At 52.1% G+C, this 15,853-nt stretch overlaps 1 protein-coding gene across 1 annotated transcript in view; it reads right to left on the reverse strand.

Moving 5' to 3' along the window:
• Window positions 1-2,549: 2,549 nt before the first annotated feature.
• RBPMS (RNA binding protein, mRNA processing factor) overlaps window positions 2,550-15,853 on the reverse strand; it is a gene marked incomplete at both ends in the record, with an annotated part of 191,409 nt that continues 178,105 nt past the window's right edge. The window contains 2 exons of the mRNA XM_079726771.1: window positions 2,550-3,092; window positions 9,156-9,257. Coding sequence (XP_079582897.1) covers window positions 9,243-9,257 — 15 coding nt within the window. The remainder of the gene's footprint in view (window positions 3,093-9,155; window positions 9,258-15,853) is intronic.

Consider the following 15,853-nt stretch of genomic DNA (forward strand, 5'->3'; position numbering starts at 1 on the left):
CTGCTTGTATTCCTTGAGCTAAGCATGCCTTGCCCAAAGCACTCAGAAATAACTAGTTGATTCCTATATGTCACTGTGACACAGACACCAAGGCTAGGGTGTCCAGCCATGCTTCCTCTCCTATGAAAGTAGGTCTGGACATATATTCAGGTACTGGGAATTTGAAGCCTTTATGTATGATTATACTGTAACTTTCATTTTGCAAGTTTTAAGGTTCTTTTCCAGATTCCTTTAATTTGTAATTTTGTTATAGAAGTAGAAGGCATAGTACTTAATTTCAGTACTTAATGCCAGTTTTATGACATTAGTCCTGTGCTCTAAGCGGCACATCTCCCCTCCCAATGGAGGGTTTACTTGGTAACAATGGATGGCTTAGTTATCGTCTTGCTGGATTCTGCAGACTGGGACGTTATGCGCAGAAGTAAGAGGGAACAGACAGACCTGCCCTTTTCTTATCGCAAATTCCCAATTCCAGTGTTTGTGCTCAGTGGAGTGACACAAGATGAAGCTGGTGTTCAAGTGGGGTTGTGTCTGGAGCTCATGCTAGACAGGTAGGTACTGTCCAGACTTGTCACTTGCACAGCGGTGGTGACCCAGGCACTCACTCATCCACCCCAAGGCCCCTTGTGCAAAAACCCATGGCAGTGACCGTGTTCAGCCCTTCTGGGGGAGGCGCCCTCAGTTCCTAGGCTGTGTGGCTCGTCTCTGGTGCCTTGGAGTTGGGAGGTCCCAGATGGGCCAAAGGCAAAGCGCATGATCGAGCCTGTTCCAGAGCCATGTCAGATGTGGCCTGCAGAGCCTGGGCAGGGCGGCAGAGCTGTGTGGTTGTTTTCTGCCTTCATCCCTGGCTCCAGGGTACTGGAAGGCTGTGGCTGGGACCCACTTTTGGTGGCTGGTCTTCTCTGTAAAAGGAACGTGAGATCCAAGCCACAGAACCAATAACGTCAGTGCCCAGCGAGACTAATAGTTGCTCGTGGTGGTTGCTATTAGTTGGAATTGAGTGCTATGGCCCTGTCCCCCTTTGGGGGGAAGAGGAGTTGGTGAGAATGTATTTATATAAAGCACTTTATGGTCTTGGCTATCAAGGCCTGGCTTCTCACTTAATAGAATATATTTTCTTACTCTAGGTCAGTAGAAAACCACAAATACAGATTTTTAGATAGGCCTGAGCTAAAGCTTTGTAGCCTGAGGAGGATGTGGGGTCTGCTGAGTGCAGTAAAAGGCAGCAGGAAAGGTGTGTGAATCTCCCTGGCGACCCTCCTGTGGGTCGGGAGGCTCTGCTCAAGGCCGCTGTGCCTGTCAGTTAGCAGGCGCCCCCAGTAGAGCCTTTGCATGGGTGGTCCAGGCTCTCCCATCCCTGCCCCTTTCTTCCCTTAGCCCCTCTGTCCTGGGCTCAAGGGCCAGTGCTTAGCTCTGTCCAGACCTGAAAATGGGAGCAAAAACGCTGCTCCCTGGTCTGCAGTGTGGATGCACTGGGTTGGTCTTACAAAAAGGAATATGGCAAGCAGTGGTGTGATAGCTGGCACTTTATTCTTAAAAATGACAATAGAAAAGTACCTTTAAACAGTTTATAAAAGCATAATAGACTGTGTGGAAGTTGCTGTTTTCCTTAGAAACAAGAGTACAGAACTGTCACCACGAACCAGGCGGCGATGAAGGCCTAAGCAGGGACGTTCCTTCCTGTCATTTCTTGTGAGGGTGAGCGCCCCTCACCACTGGCTCCTTTCGTTTTTTGTGTGTGTGAGGACCTTTTAAAAGCTTCTTGATCTCTTTACTTCTGATGGAAAATAATGAAACTAGAAAACCTGACACCAACGATGTATATAGTCATTAAAACATCGACATCTTCAGCACAACGTGAGCAGATCAGTAAGAAAGCTTGTGGTCATGTTTAGCTATATCAGCAGTTAAAAATTCTTAGGTCAATGAATTTTACACCCGGCTTTTCTCCAACAAGGGGGAGAGTGAGCTGTCACAGACTCTGGAAGTGTCTGCTTACCATGCAAGACTGACCCTGGCTTTGACGTAGTCTTGAAGCAAGCTGACGAGTACTCATTCCAGACGCCACTGGTTGCGCACCTCTCCCGGGGCCGATGGGGCAGGTAGTGTCACAGTGAGCACACGGGGTTCAAGATCATGTTTTAAGTGGTGTGTCTGGCCTGCTGCTGCCAAGGCTCAGGAACACCAGCTCAGTTCAACCCATGTTTTTTGCAAAATCACTTGGGAGATGGGAGCTGCCCACTGCAGCCAGGTGGGCCAGGCAAAGGCAGCTGCCTGCTGGGCCAGGGCTGGCCTCCCCAGCCAAGGCTTCCCCTTAGACTCAGCACGTTCACTGGGGGAGTCGCGCGTCAGCTGGGTGCACACAGGAGCGTGCTGGAGAAAAACAAAAGAAAACGGCAAAACCCACCACTCGGCCCACAGTTTGTATGGCTACCTCGGGAGCTGCCGGGCTTTTCTAAGGGTGCACTCTGGTAAGGAATGGGCACCAAGTAAAGGCTGCTTTGCCCAGCTGGGAACCTGCTGCCATTAAGATCGAATCTCCTGGAGGCTTTGATTGTCTTGCAGGGTGTCCTACTAGACCTGGGAGTAAACCCCGAGCACTGCACTATCGGTTTTAACATCTAATGCCGCGTTACACATGGACCCTGGACTCAGGCCAGGGAAACAGATTTCTATACATTCACCATATGATTCTGGAAATTTTGATAATATTTTAAAACATGCCTTAAACATGCAGCTTCTTTTAGAGGAAAAAAATAGATATTATAAATTACAAGCATTCAAAAGTCAAGCATAAAATCTGTGATCCAACCCACTGTAAGATCATCCATCCTGTCATACTTAAAATGTTTGGTATAAAAATACTCACTCTTTTGATTTTATCGTTGACATCTTTTATGTTTCATTCGAAAATATCTCCAAACTGTACAGAAATGGCAGACCATGCATTCACAAATAACACACTATTTCTTACAATTATACAGTGTAAAAGAGTAAAACATTTTTATTGTATTTTTTTCTTCGAGAAAAACAGATGTGTGATAGAGGCTGTGGCAGAGTCTTGAAGGGACCAAAACTGGGCGGGTTCCAGCCTGAAACAGAAAGAAAGCGTGGAAGGGCAGTGGGTCTCACAAGCGCGCGGTCCTCCTCTGAGCCGCGCGGCTGTCTGGGGACACCAGTGTGTAGAAGCCACGGCTCAGAGACTCCTGGTGATTCCCTACAACGGCGCATGTGTACACCTTTCTGTAAACACGGAATACCCTCACTGACCCTCCAGGTGAAGGCCACTCACAGACGCTCAGTGGTCTCGCTTTACAAACCCGGGGAGTGAGTATTTAATTTGTTTCTCTTTCTCTTACTAGAATCTTTTCAAGCCCTCCCTCCCTCCCCTGCAAGGAAATGCTCATATTTGGTTTGCTTCGTGGCAGAATAAAGGGCCTTCGGACGATCATCTAGACTTTGTCCCTGGCAGACCCCCGCCCTGGTGCCAGGAGTTTCTTAAACACGTCTCGGCTCCTTTGTGGTCTGGATTTACTCACTTACGTGAAGGCTGCATTGGAGGTGTTCTGCTCTTACTTTGTCACTCATTTTACTTTCATCTCTCCAACCCCTTGTTTTCTTGCCACCTTACCAACAGGTCAGACTCACATAAACCTGTGATTGCCGGAAAGGTAGACGTAATCAGCATATACTACTAGAATTTTGTATGCGGGAGGAGGCCGTCCTTGCTGTTAACAACCCCTGTCCTGCCCTGAGTTAAACTCTCTCAGACACAGCTAATTGGACGATCCTCATGAACACTCCTCTCCCACCCAGATCGTCCAGTGCCAGCTGGATCTAAACTATGTCTCAGTAAATATTGTCAGAGCCTAGTTTTTGGATGGCAGTACAAATGGGTAAAACTAATGAGCCACAAGTCAGAAGACCAAATACAATAACCACAAACCTGTGGCTCATGGAAAACTCCATGGGGAGAAGCTAGGACGCTGCTGTCAGGCGTAGGGATCGGGACGTCCAGAACCTCTTCTCTGAAGTTAGGTTAACACTTACCTGTCTCTTCAGCTTGTTGTAACTATTAGTCCTCGCCTATCATTTAGTTATGATTATAGAGAGTATAACGAGTGTCCCCTTCCGTTTAGAAATGTTCCCAACTCGAGCTCTGGGAGCCAGGTCCCCGCGTCCTCCCTTCAGTTTCTCCGAGTTCTCTGCAACAGGATTTGTCCAGCAGGAGACGGTCACCTCCTTTAGGAAGATTCCTTTGCTTCCCCTGGTGCCCAGCACAGTAGCGGGGATCAGCCCCCCAGACTCACTCAGTGCCGGAGGAACCGAAGTGGGCCAGGACCCTTCACTCCCCATCTTTGGTGCGGGTCACATGTACTGTGACACCCAGCAGAAGGACACCACCCCCCGTCGTGAAAGCTACATCTCTTCTCCCACCTGATTCCTACCCAGCAGGGGGTGGGGCACCAGGACCCCCGATCCAGCCCAGGTGTGCATGGCCTGAAGCAGGCCCGGGTGGGTGGCAGGAATGCATGTGCCCAGGGTTATGGGGGGTCACAGGGCCAGGCCTGGTCTTTGGTGCTGTAGCAGCTGACATTCTGCAATGAACTCACGAGCCTCAGTCCCCACGAGCGTCTGATCTGCGGCCCTCTGGCTGCCAAAGGGGCCTCCCCCACCTGCCAGTCTCTGTCCGTCCACGGAGGAGGGAAACCGGCTTTGGGGACCCGGGGACAAGGCCAGCTTCCTTTCTCCACAGTCTTGGCTTGTCAGGCCTGGAATGACAAGTCCCACGTCATTCCAAACTTGACCCCATGCCAGCAACCCAAGCCATGGATGCCGTCGATTCCAGGAAACCAGTGCCGAGGAACAGCAGTTCCCACTTCGGAACAACTCACAGGGGACAGCAGCGGGCAGCCCGTAGGCTCTGGGAACTTGAGGGGCCTCTCACAGAGCACAGGCTTGGAGAGGGCCGCCCTGGAAAGCGGCCGATGGCCTTCAGGGACTGTGCGAGCAGGGGAACCTTCCGGGGGCGCCCACTAGTTTAGGAAGGACGAAGCCGCTGCAGTCTCTTACAGCCCCTGGCTCGGTGGGGCAGGGCCTGCCTCGTCTAGGTCTGCTCGCTTCTCGGGAGCTCAAAGGCCACCTTCAGGCAAGTGCACGTCGCCAGCTCCGGCCCCTTTCCGGTTCCACCGCCAGCTCCCGGGCAGTTCTCCCCACTCCCATCAGCTCTGCCCTGGGCGTTTCTGCCACGACCTCAAAGGCAACACATCTCTACCGAGACTCACCACTTGGCCTTCACACGGCTGCGTCCCAGACACGCCCTGCTCTCTCAGGTCACTCTGACACCACCATCACCGGGACGTGTTTCCACTAGACTCTTCATTCATTTTGCTTTGGGCAGTAAGGTGACAATTCCTAAAGCACCTCCCGCTACCTCGCTCAGATCTCCGCTGCCTCCCCAAGACCCTCAAAACCTCGATCAAAATCCATTTTCCACAAGACCACACAGTCATTCTTACATCCCCTGCTTCTGTTAGTGTATGTTCCGCATATACAAACCCTACTATCTTTCAAAAATCAGTCTAAGCACCACTTCCTCCAGCCTTTCCTGATCCCTTCAGGCTACAGGGCTTTCTCATCTCCTGGCTGGAGCTCTCACTGTCCAGGCCACTTACTTCCACAAGGATTGCTTCCCTCCCTGAGACCGTCTCCACCATCCGCTACTCCAGACACAGTCACTTGCATGTAGCAAAAATGCAGACACCTGGACTCTAGGACAAATGAAACGCGAACGATGGGCTATTAATGCCCAGGCTAGGCTGAGAGCCAGGACACTGTGCCTGGGGCCCACGTGGGGCTCCGCACACCGGCCCTGACAGGGCCTCTACAGAAAGCTGACGCGGGGACTGGGAAGGCACCCCCAGCTTTCCGAGGCGATAAGCAACACACCCGACTTCAGGGTCCCCTTCCTGGGCCCCTGAGCAGGAAGAAAGATGGACGGGGCTGGTTAATCTAAGGCTGCGTAGAAAGTCGGATCTTTTGAAGTGAGAAAGAACAGGGAGGGAAGAAACAAAGAAAGGGGTGAGAGTCGATAATTTCCTGCGCTTTTCCGCTTTTCCATAACTGTGTTGGGTAAATGCAATTCTCACATGGGAAAAGAATGCGTCCGCATTGCCATAGATGTTCCAGACTGAATAGAAGGTCAAAATGTGGCTATTTCAATCCCTGTAAACAAGGAAAGGGGTTTAGCTAGGAACGGAGTTCAAACCTTGGAATGTATTAACAAGGACGTTTTAAACAGAAAGCAAAGACATCCGGGAACACAGAGCACCATGGGGGGTGGGAGAGAGTCAGGCTCTGTTTACAGAGCAGACTCTCCTCACAGAACCTTTCCGGAAAGGGGGTCAAGTACGACATGCATGTGATGGGATAAACAAGGGAAGAAAATGTATATAGAATCTTGTCTGAAGCGGGTCACAACTGTCTCAATTTGAAGACAATGGAGAATGTCTCCCTGTGTCTTAAGGAATATTACACAATTCTAAAGCAGTTCATTTCAGCTGTCCTTGATGGAGAAGATCACGGCGTGTCCCTCAGTGCTCGGGGACAGCTGCCGATGGGTATGGGTCATGGTGCCGGCTGCCCTGTGGGGCTGCGGGTGGCCAACGCCGAGACCCACAGGAGAGGCTGCTCTTCCCTGAGGCAGCTTGGCAGGTTGGTAAGTTAGTGTTGATCCAAGCGCCTTGTGAGTGTCTTCTCCCAGCAAGAAGAAAATCCTCTTTCTGTTTTCCCCCAATCCATTTGTATCTATACTTGACCTATTTACTAATGATTTCTTCCCCAAGAGTTTTTCTAACATTTATTCATTTTTACTAAAAGTCAGGTAAGAGATATTCCCTTCCATACTAATCCCAACATCATATGACTAAGGTTTTTAATAAGAGTGGTTTAGTTTTCATTCTATACCTGTCAGCTTGACTTTTTTTTTTTTTTTTTGCGGTACACGGGCCTCTCACTGCTGTGGCCTCTCCCGTTGCGGAGCACAGGCTCCGGACGCGCAGGCTCAGCGGCCATGGCTCACTGGCCCAACCGCTCCGCGGCATGTGGGATCCTCCCGGACCGGGGCACGAACCCGTGTCCCCTGCATCGGCAGGCGGACTCTCAACCACTGTGCCACCAGGGAAGCCCCTGTCAGCTTGACTTTTAAAAAATCAAATGCTGGTACTAATTTGTAACACAAAGACTAACATTTTAAAAGGTTCACAGTCTATAGAGTCTCCAGGGAACAGTCATCTGTGGTCAGAAACTCCTCCCTATTCTAAAGATACATGCCCTGCACCAGCGCACCACTGGCCATGGACACGAGCTCACGCTGGCCGCCCCCGCTGTGGCCCTGGGTGGACGCCAGCCCTCACCCTCAGGAGGCCCGCCCCTGGGGCCTGAGATCCTCCCTGCTCACAGGCCAGGCCTATGTCTGCAGTGCTGTCTGGCTTCAGAGCCGGGGAGGGGAAAGCCTCCTCCACACGCTTGTAGCCGATGGTGGCCTGGGACTGGTAAGCCCCACTGTGAACACGGCTGGTGCTGAAGACGCCGTCCACGCGGGCCACCCAGCACCGAGCCCTGGTCCTCCTCCTCCTTGTCACCAGGCCCTTCTGCTGTCTGCAGAGTCACCACACGCTCCAGCTGCTGCTGCTTCCTGACGGGGCTCATCTGCTTGTGCCCGAATTACTGAGATCTGGGCTGATTTACTGCACTAAAAAAAATAAAAAAACAAAAAAAGCTAAACCTGCTTCTAAAAAAATTGTATGGGTGGCTCCTAATTGGTCCTTACATTTCCCCAGAGGAAGAGAGAAAGCAAAGCAAGATCTTGTCTTTTTAAACAGTTTTACTGAGTGGTAATATCCATAAGAATACTGTGGGCACTTCTGTTAAGGACCATGAGAAAAGGAAAACCTGATCGATTAGAAGACTCTAGAACTAGTGAGATATCTCTTGGCTGCCCTGTGTGATGTGGAAAACTCTCTACCTGTTGGTCAGTTTCGTTAGCGTGAGAAACAGACGTCAGTGGGAAAAAAAGACCCCAAGTACCTGATGCTGGCTCCCCAACCAGGCAGGGTGGGCAGGCTGCACGCGCCCACTACGCGCGCCTCTGGGGGGCACTGAGCACGAGATTACTTATGCCCCAAATGTGGTAATGACCTCCTAGGCCCAACTGCCTGGTTCTCTGCCCTTAGCAGGAATCTTGTTCTCTTTATGACTCATCTTTTCTTTATAGGCCCCTCGCAGGGATGAAATCTGCCACCTTATTTGGGCTGGGACATAACTGCTGCTGGCCTGCCCCTGGCATTCCTGCTGTCCTAGGTCAAGCTTTCCAAAGAGACTGGAAGCCCCACATGTGCCCAGCAGGCAGGTCGCCTCCTGGAACCCTGCTGCACAACTGTTCTGAGACCACACTTACTGCCAGAAGTGAAAGAACTGAGCAGTGACAGCTGGTAGCGACAGAGAAGACGGACACATCACCAAAATCTTCACCACTAGGAAAGCCCCGCAGTTTAGAGGAGTCCAGTTAGACTCCATTATAATTCAGTCATGCCCAGGGGGAGTCGCCCTGTTTCTGAAGAGGCTCATCAGAATGTCTCCAAGTCATCAAGAAAGGGCTGCACTATATTCAGTGTAACTGGATTAATAGATCAAAAGGAATATACATACTACATCTGAAGATTTCCACCAAAATGGTTAATTAAAAAAGAAAAGGCTTAGAGCTTCAAGGGAAAAACTTCATTCATATATATGTTCCCTTTGATGGAATATCTCATACCCGTTTGCTGCTGGATGAGGTGCTGACAGCCTCACCCAGCAAGGCTGTGAGGACCAAGCGCCGGGTGACGCGCTCTGAGAGCCCGCAGAGTTCACCTGCTACCCTGGGACGACTTCCCCTCAGCAGGCGGCAGCTGGAGGAGACGAGTGCACGCCGATCCCGAGCACCCACACCAGCAGGTCTCAACCCAGAGCGCCCACCGCAGCCCCCGGAGGGGCCCCACCCACAGGGGATGCTGGTGGGATGGTCCTGACCACACCACTCCACGCGGTCGTGCCCTGCCCCGGACACGCTGCCTCTTGGGAGGAACCGTTCAGCCTCTGAGCTTGGAACTCACCAGCGCGCTCCAGTTTTGTAGAACAGCTCGAGAACAGTAGCCACTTGAAGATTGCGTTAATACCCACAAGACACATTGCAGCCACCATCACACACCTGGAACCTGGGGTGGAGAAAGAGATCGGCCATTAACACCCACGGTGACAGCAACCCCGGCTGCCGGCTTCCCCGGGCCTGTTCCGAGGGCAAAGCTGCGAGGCAAAGGCACCAGCACCCAAGGCCTCCACTGCTGAGCTTGAGGACAAGCTCCAACTAGGCGTGCCACGAAGAGCTCTCACTGGGACGTGGTACAGCCAGTGGGAGGCGGCTCTCGGGGGCCGGGGTGCCCGGCAGCAGAGGGTGGCTCCCAGGGACTCCCTGGCAGCAAGCCCAGTGGGGAGGGCACCTGGAGAAAAATGTGCGCCTTCAGGAGCACCAGGGCATAAGCCCCCCGGGGGCAGACAGGCAGGGCCTCTGCACACACGTCCCCCGGGACTAGACAGGGGAAAGGCACGGGATCTGAGGGCCCCCCAAGAGGAGCCCGAAACCTAACCAACTCCAGGGGCCGCCCCAGACCCCAGGGACAACTCTGGTCAGCCCAAGGCCACAGAAGCAACTCTCCAGGAGAACCCTGTGCTGTCACGTGCACCAATGAACTCGACTTTGCTCCGAGCACCTACTAGGAAACAAAACCCAAAAGCTAACACTTGTGAACACACCCTGCTATTCCCAGTGTCTGAGAATTCTGAGACAGGAAGAGGCAGACACTCAGTGAGCAACACATTTTTAATATTCTTCCCGCAGGCATGGCTGCCTCCGAGCTGGCTGGTTTCATCAAGAATTCCTGGCGCTGAGGAAGGAAGGCCTTCGCCCAGCACATGGACACCGGTGCCCGATTCCCCGCTAACGTTCCTCAAGTCTTTTTTTTTTTTTTTTGCGGTACGCGGGCCTCTCACTGTTGTGGCCTCTCCCGTTGCAGAGCACAGGCTCCGGACGCGCAGGCTCAGTGGCCATGGCTCACGGGCCCAGCCGCTCCGCGGCATGTGGGATCTTCCCAGACCGGGGCACGAACCTGTGTCCCCTGCCTCGGCAGGTGGGCTCTCAACCACTGCGCCACCAGGGAAGCCCGTTCCTCAAGTCTTAAGCACCGCTCTCCTTCCCGGGACAGAGAGCCTGCTTCTGGCGCACAGGGCTTTGTGGACAGGAGCGCACGATGTGCTGTGGAAAGCTGCCCCGGGATGCTGCAGGGAGACCATGCCCTGCGCTCAGACGGCCTCCGGGGTGGTGCGGCAGGCTGAAGGAAAAGCTTGCCTTCCCAGGGCATCTCTCTTCCCAGAGTCAGGAAAAAAAAAAAAAGTTTTCCCCAGAATTTCACTATAAAAACATTGAAAGATGAGTAGATGTGATTCTAGTCTCCTGGTAGAAGTTGGGTTGAGGACAGAAAAATAAATGTTCACCCCTGGAAACAAAACCTATCATCTGACCCAAGTTTCCCCGGCCGTGTCCACACTTGCCGGGCACAGGCAAGGCGGGAGGGAGGGCCTGCCTGCAGACCCAGGGTGCCTCCCGGGGCGGCCAGACCAAGGCTGCCTTTTTAGGATGCCTGTCGTTTAGGAAATCACACTGATGACCAGATTTCCCTCAGCCTCTGGGCTGAAGCTAGTCGGGAGGACTGAGGACTGGTGGGTTAGGAGGCCTGGGACCCTGGCTTCTCGGCCCGGGTTCTGGGAGCCCAGGGTTTTATCAGCAAGCCGCTCTTTGCAGTTACCGTACCAACACTTGGTCCGCACACCGGGCTCACCGGGTGGGCAGAGAGAACACGTGGGCCAGAGTCTGCTTTGCAGAGACCCCAGGAGAGGACTCCCCAAAGAACACAAAACACCAAGGGGAGCCCCAACGCGTTCACTTTAACTTTACAGCGAGCACGCCAGCCTTCTGAACCTCTCCTCTCAGCCACGCAGAGAGCTGATAGCAGGGGACGGTCGGCTCCTGCAGGTGGCCCTGCCCTGCGACTGCGCAAACGCTGAGGCTTAATGTCCTGATCTTATCGTGCGGCCGCGACCTGTGACCTTCCTGCAGGGGCCGGGCAGGCAGCTCCCTGGTGCATGTGCTCGGGGGCCTCCATGTCCCAGCCAGACTCACAGACCGTGGGTGAAGGGGGAGCCACAGCTGACGGCACTGGGCTGTCACAAGAGTCTTGGCATGTGGCACGGCAGGTGCTAGGAGGTGGTTAGCAGAAAGCTGGAAGGGACGCCACCACCCCAGTGCCTGGCAGGAGGCAGGTTCTCAGGCCCGTCCCTACTTTCTGACTCACACAGGAAGCAAAACAGACCCCAGGGCTCAGGGCTCAGGAATCAGAAGCAGGGCACGCGGAGACCCCTCTCAGGGAAGGGCTCATCCACTCGGGCCGCCGGGCACCTTCTGCCAGCGCTGCCTTCAAGCCCCACCCAGCTCAAGCCTGTTCACTTGGATGTAGCAAAAGGGAGGCAAGAAGAAGAGGAACAGAGACGTTAACCTGTTCCCTAAGCTTGAGTAAAGTGAGGTCTGTTCTGGAAAAAGAACCCCATATAAATCTGGGAGAGCTTTCATCTCTGCTCCCGTGTGCAAGGAAGCACCTGCTGACCCCTCGCATCTGCCCTCTCTCCTTGATTTGCGTTTTTCCATTAGCCCGTCTCACCACCCGGCCTCCTGTTTATTTTAGTATTTTATTACTCTTCTCCCTGTTACAGAATGACTCCACCAAGTCAAGGGTTTTGTCTGCTTCTGTCCACTGTTGCATATGTAACACCCAGAACAGTACCGTATATCCCGCAGATGGTCACTGAATCTGTATTGTGTCAACGGACTTACGTGTGACTGAAAGACCTTGGTTCACAGAAGAAAAGGGAAGGACCCTGGGGCCTCTTCTAGGCAGAAGGCAGAGGTGACCGCATGAAGCCACAGCAGCTGTCTGGGCTTCCATGAAGACTCTGCCCTTGCCTCCCTGCTAAGCTCTAAGTTCTGCCTGGACATCCAGCAGCTGGGGCTCTCCAGATCGTGGCCGCATCCCCAAGGCACTTGTGCTCACAGCCAAAGACAGACTGGGCCATTCCTCCCCAAAACTAAACAAAAGGAACAAACAGGTTCAAATTCTTATCCCTTGCCATGTTCTCCTTTAATTCGGTGAGGCTGTACCTACATGTGCTTACAATTTCTGTGCTGTGGTCTTGATCCCCGGCCCGGGAAATGTCCTGAGTTCTTTAAGCACACCCTCCCACATCCACTCCAACTCTCATTCTTTCTCCCCTCTTTTTTCTGATTTGTTTAACTACATTTGGATACCCAACCAGGAAAACTGCATAACCCTTACTCCTTGTAAGGAGAGACTACAGAGTTGCTCATGCTTTTCTATCCTCAACCCATCTGGGAAATTGATCGCTGCCGATCATTATTGTGTTTTCTGGGGTTCTCGGCCACATGGCTGAACCATTAGCAAAACTCTGTAGTGATGTGCACACGCTGTAACCAGACTGAACGCCATCTGTCAAGCAAGATGCTGAACAAATTAAAACGTAACACCCACCCCTCTGAAGACCACCCTTCTGGTGGTCTTACTTATGCCGCTGATGGCGGTCCGCACGCACACCCACCTCTTTTGGAGCATCCTGGGCAGTAATTCTCCTTTCTCTTTAAAATGTGTGTCCATGGCTCTTGCCCCTTAGAACTGAAGCTCTTCGGGGGCACAGGCCTAGTTTCACACTTTTTTTTTTTTTGGTGGTACGCGGGCCCTCTCACTGTTGTGGCCTCTGCCGTTGCGAAGCACAGGCTCCGGACGCACAGGCTCAGCGGCCATGGTTCACGGGCCCAGCCGCTCCGCGGTGTGTGGGATCTTCCCAGACCGGGGCACGAACCCGTGTCCCCTGCATCGGCAGGCGGACTCTCAACCACTGTGCCACCCGGGAAGCCCTCACACATTTTTATATCTACCATATAGTAGATAAATAACACACATTTATTTAAAGAATAAAGAGCTTGTTTACTTTTCTAGCCTAGTCACTGATTTCCCTTTAGAAACAAGCGCTCAGAGTGGGTCAATTAAAAATCCCTGAAGGCCCTCTGGGAGAAAAGGCCTGGAATATTCAGGATCGAGAAGGAGGCAGCCCTGACGTTCCACACATCAGGAGTGACACCGGTCTGCATACAGGTCCTTATGTCTGATACCAGATGTCACTCCTGCCCCTATTCTGGTGCCATCTTTCCAGGGGGTAAGAAAGCCCCTTCCAATGAGTACAGGAAGGCCATGTGGGCCAGTGGTTCCATTGGTGGCACGTACCCTTCACTTGCCCTTTTCTGGAGACTCATCTTGCTCTAAAATGTTTATTTCATCAGCACCACTGTTTTCACTTCTAACTTACGTTTCCTTAAGATTACACAGCCTGGATTATTAGCTGCCTTGGAAAGGACTTGATCCAAGAGACGAGAAGGAGCCTGGGTAATGGAGCCATAGTGAGCTGGTCTAACTTCAGGCGGGATGGGAGACTGCAGTCCCGACCCCAAGCGCAGTGTAATGAGTTCAGTGATCGAACTACCTCCTCTCCCCCACTCCCTTCAGACCCCAAGGAAGGGGCCTGGCCCATGTCCCAAGTTTATCTCAGAACAGTGATGCACCCACAGGAGACATTACATCTTTACGCAGATCCTACAGTGTTTCAGAAGCCATACTTCCAGGGCAGTGGGGAGCCACTGCTGGCCCTTCTCTGGTAGCCACGCCGCCTCTAGATCTCTGGGGAATGGAGCTAGATCTCTTCGACTGCTTACCAATCCTGCCTTCTCTTTCCTTGGGCCCTAGGCCACCACCATCTTCTGCCAACTGGAACTGCCAAAATCTTACTCAGCTTTCCTACAGCATCTGACGCTGCAGACCAGGCAGCTCAACACTGCCCTCCCCGGCCGCCGTGCCGCCTGTCCCTGGTCACTCGTCACTCTCAACAAGCTGACCCCTTGCATCTAGGAGAGCCCCCAGGTTCTGTGTCCCACCGACCTCACCTCCAATTTCATTCATTTCCTCAACTATCAGCTTCTGCGAAAAACGCCAGATCTACATTTCACCCCATGAACTCTTTCATGAGCTTCAGAATTTCTGGTTTTCTTATCCTAGACACCTCTAGGTGAATACCTACCAGCCTCCGAAAATTAAGAGATAAACAGTGTCACAGAGAGGTACCTGGGAACAGTGCCTTCTGGAGCTGTATAACGTGACAGCGCTAGACCAGTGTCATCGAGTAACGGAGAAGGTTCCCACACAACAAATGCCTAAGGCTTTTCGGAACAAAGAAACAATGGCTGGGGATATATAAATTAAATTTAAAAAATAATTATGGGCATATGGATAAGGAGCATGGACTTAAAGGGACTCCAGAATATACCTCAAAAGCTTAACATTTATATTTTCAGGGAGAAAAAAGTCACCCTTAAATAGCAAACTAAGATTTCACAAAATAGTAAAACATTTTAAAGAACATTTTAGGTGTCTAGCACAGACGGCTGACTTCATCCTTCTAAGAAAGGACATTTAAAACACAACTGTCACTAATATTACCATTTCATTTTAAAAGAGGAGAACAATTTCAGAATAAGGGACAAATACAAGTAGCTTTAAGGTGACTACTGGTCCAAGGGTTATACATATGGGTGCCCCTGGTTTAGGTTCTGGATTAGAGGTGAAGGCACGGTTTCCCAAGGTGTGTGCTATGTAAAACATTAGTCTCCTAAGATTGGGTGAGAAAAGGGTTTCCTGGTCTCAGATAAGTTTGAGAAATACTGCATTCTAGAGTTTCCTAATCTTCAAGATTCACGATGCTCATATTGTTATAAAGGCCCTGAGAATCGTTTGGTAAAAAATCTTTTTAACTCCGACCTTAGAAGCGTGTAAGTCTCTGTCCACAGTTACACCCAAGGACAAGTGCTCTCTGACCACACTCAGAAATATGTCAGCTTAGGGGAAGAAAAGGTACAATCCTTATTGAAGTTGATGCGTTTTGTTTGTTTGTTTGTTTTTTTTGCTGTACGCGGGCCTCTCCCGTTGCGGAGCACAGGATCCGGACGCGCAGGCTCAGCGGCCATGGCTCACGGGCCCAGCCGCTCCGTGGCATGTGGGATCTTCCCGGACCGGGGCGTGAACCCGTGTCCCCTGCATCAGCAGGCGGACTCTCAACCAGTGCGCCACCAGGGAAGCCCTGAAGTTGATGTCTTAAAGCACAAAAGTGTCATCCCTTGACTTACTTATTGCCAGGGCCAGAGAAAGAATCCTGACTGGTCGGGGTGTGGGTTGACTGGCCCCTCCGGCGCTCCTGTGTGGGATTTCTGATACTCTGACACCCAACACTAACCCTTCTGTTTGGTGAGGCCCTTCCTTCTGACCTAGGACCGGAGCCCCCTGGAAGCACTGACCTTTTACGGTGCTAAGGACTTCAGTAACTGAAATCTGCACTCAGCAGCTCCCCTGGTAATTGCAATGAAGGTGACATGAGCCACCAATGAGCCTTCAGGTCAACAGGGCAACTTGCCTGTGCAAAGTAAACCCCGGAACTCTCTGGGCCACAGGGAGTTTGTCGGGTGACTGTTAACGAGCATGGACAAGCCCAGGAGGAGGCGCTGAGGCCGAATGACGGCCGCCCGGTTATCAAACGTCTGCTCTGGCCTGGGCTCGTCCAGGCACTGGACACAGTTCCCATTGAAACC

The sequence above is a fragment of the Hyperoodon ampullatus genome, assembly GCF_949752795.1.
Source record: "Hyperoodon ampullatus genome assembly, chromosome: 20".
Lineage (NCBI taxonomy): Eukaryota > Metazoa > Chordata > Mammalia > Artiodactyla > Ziphiidae > Hyperoodon > Hyperoodon ampullatus.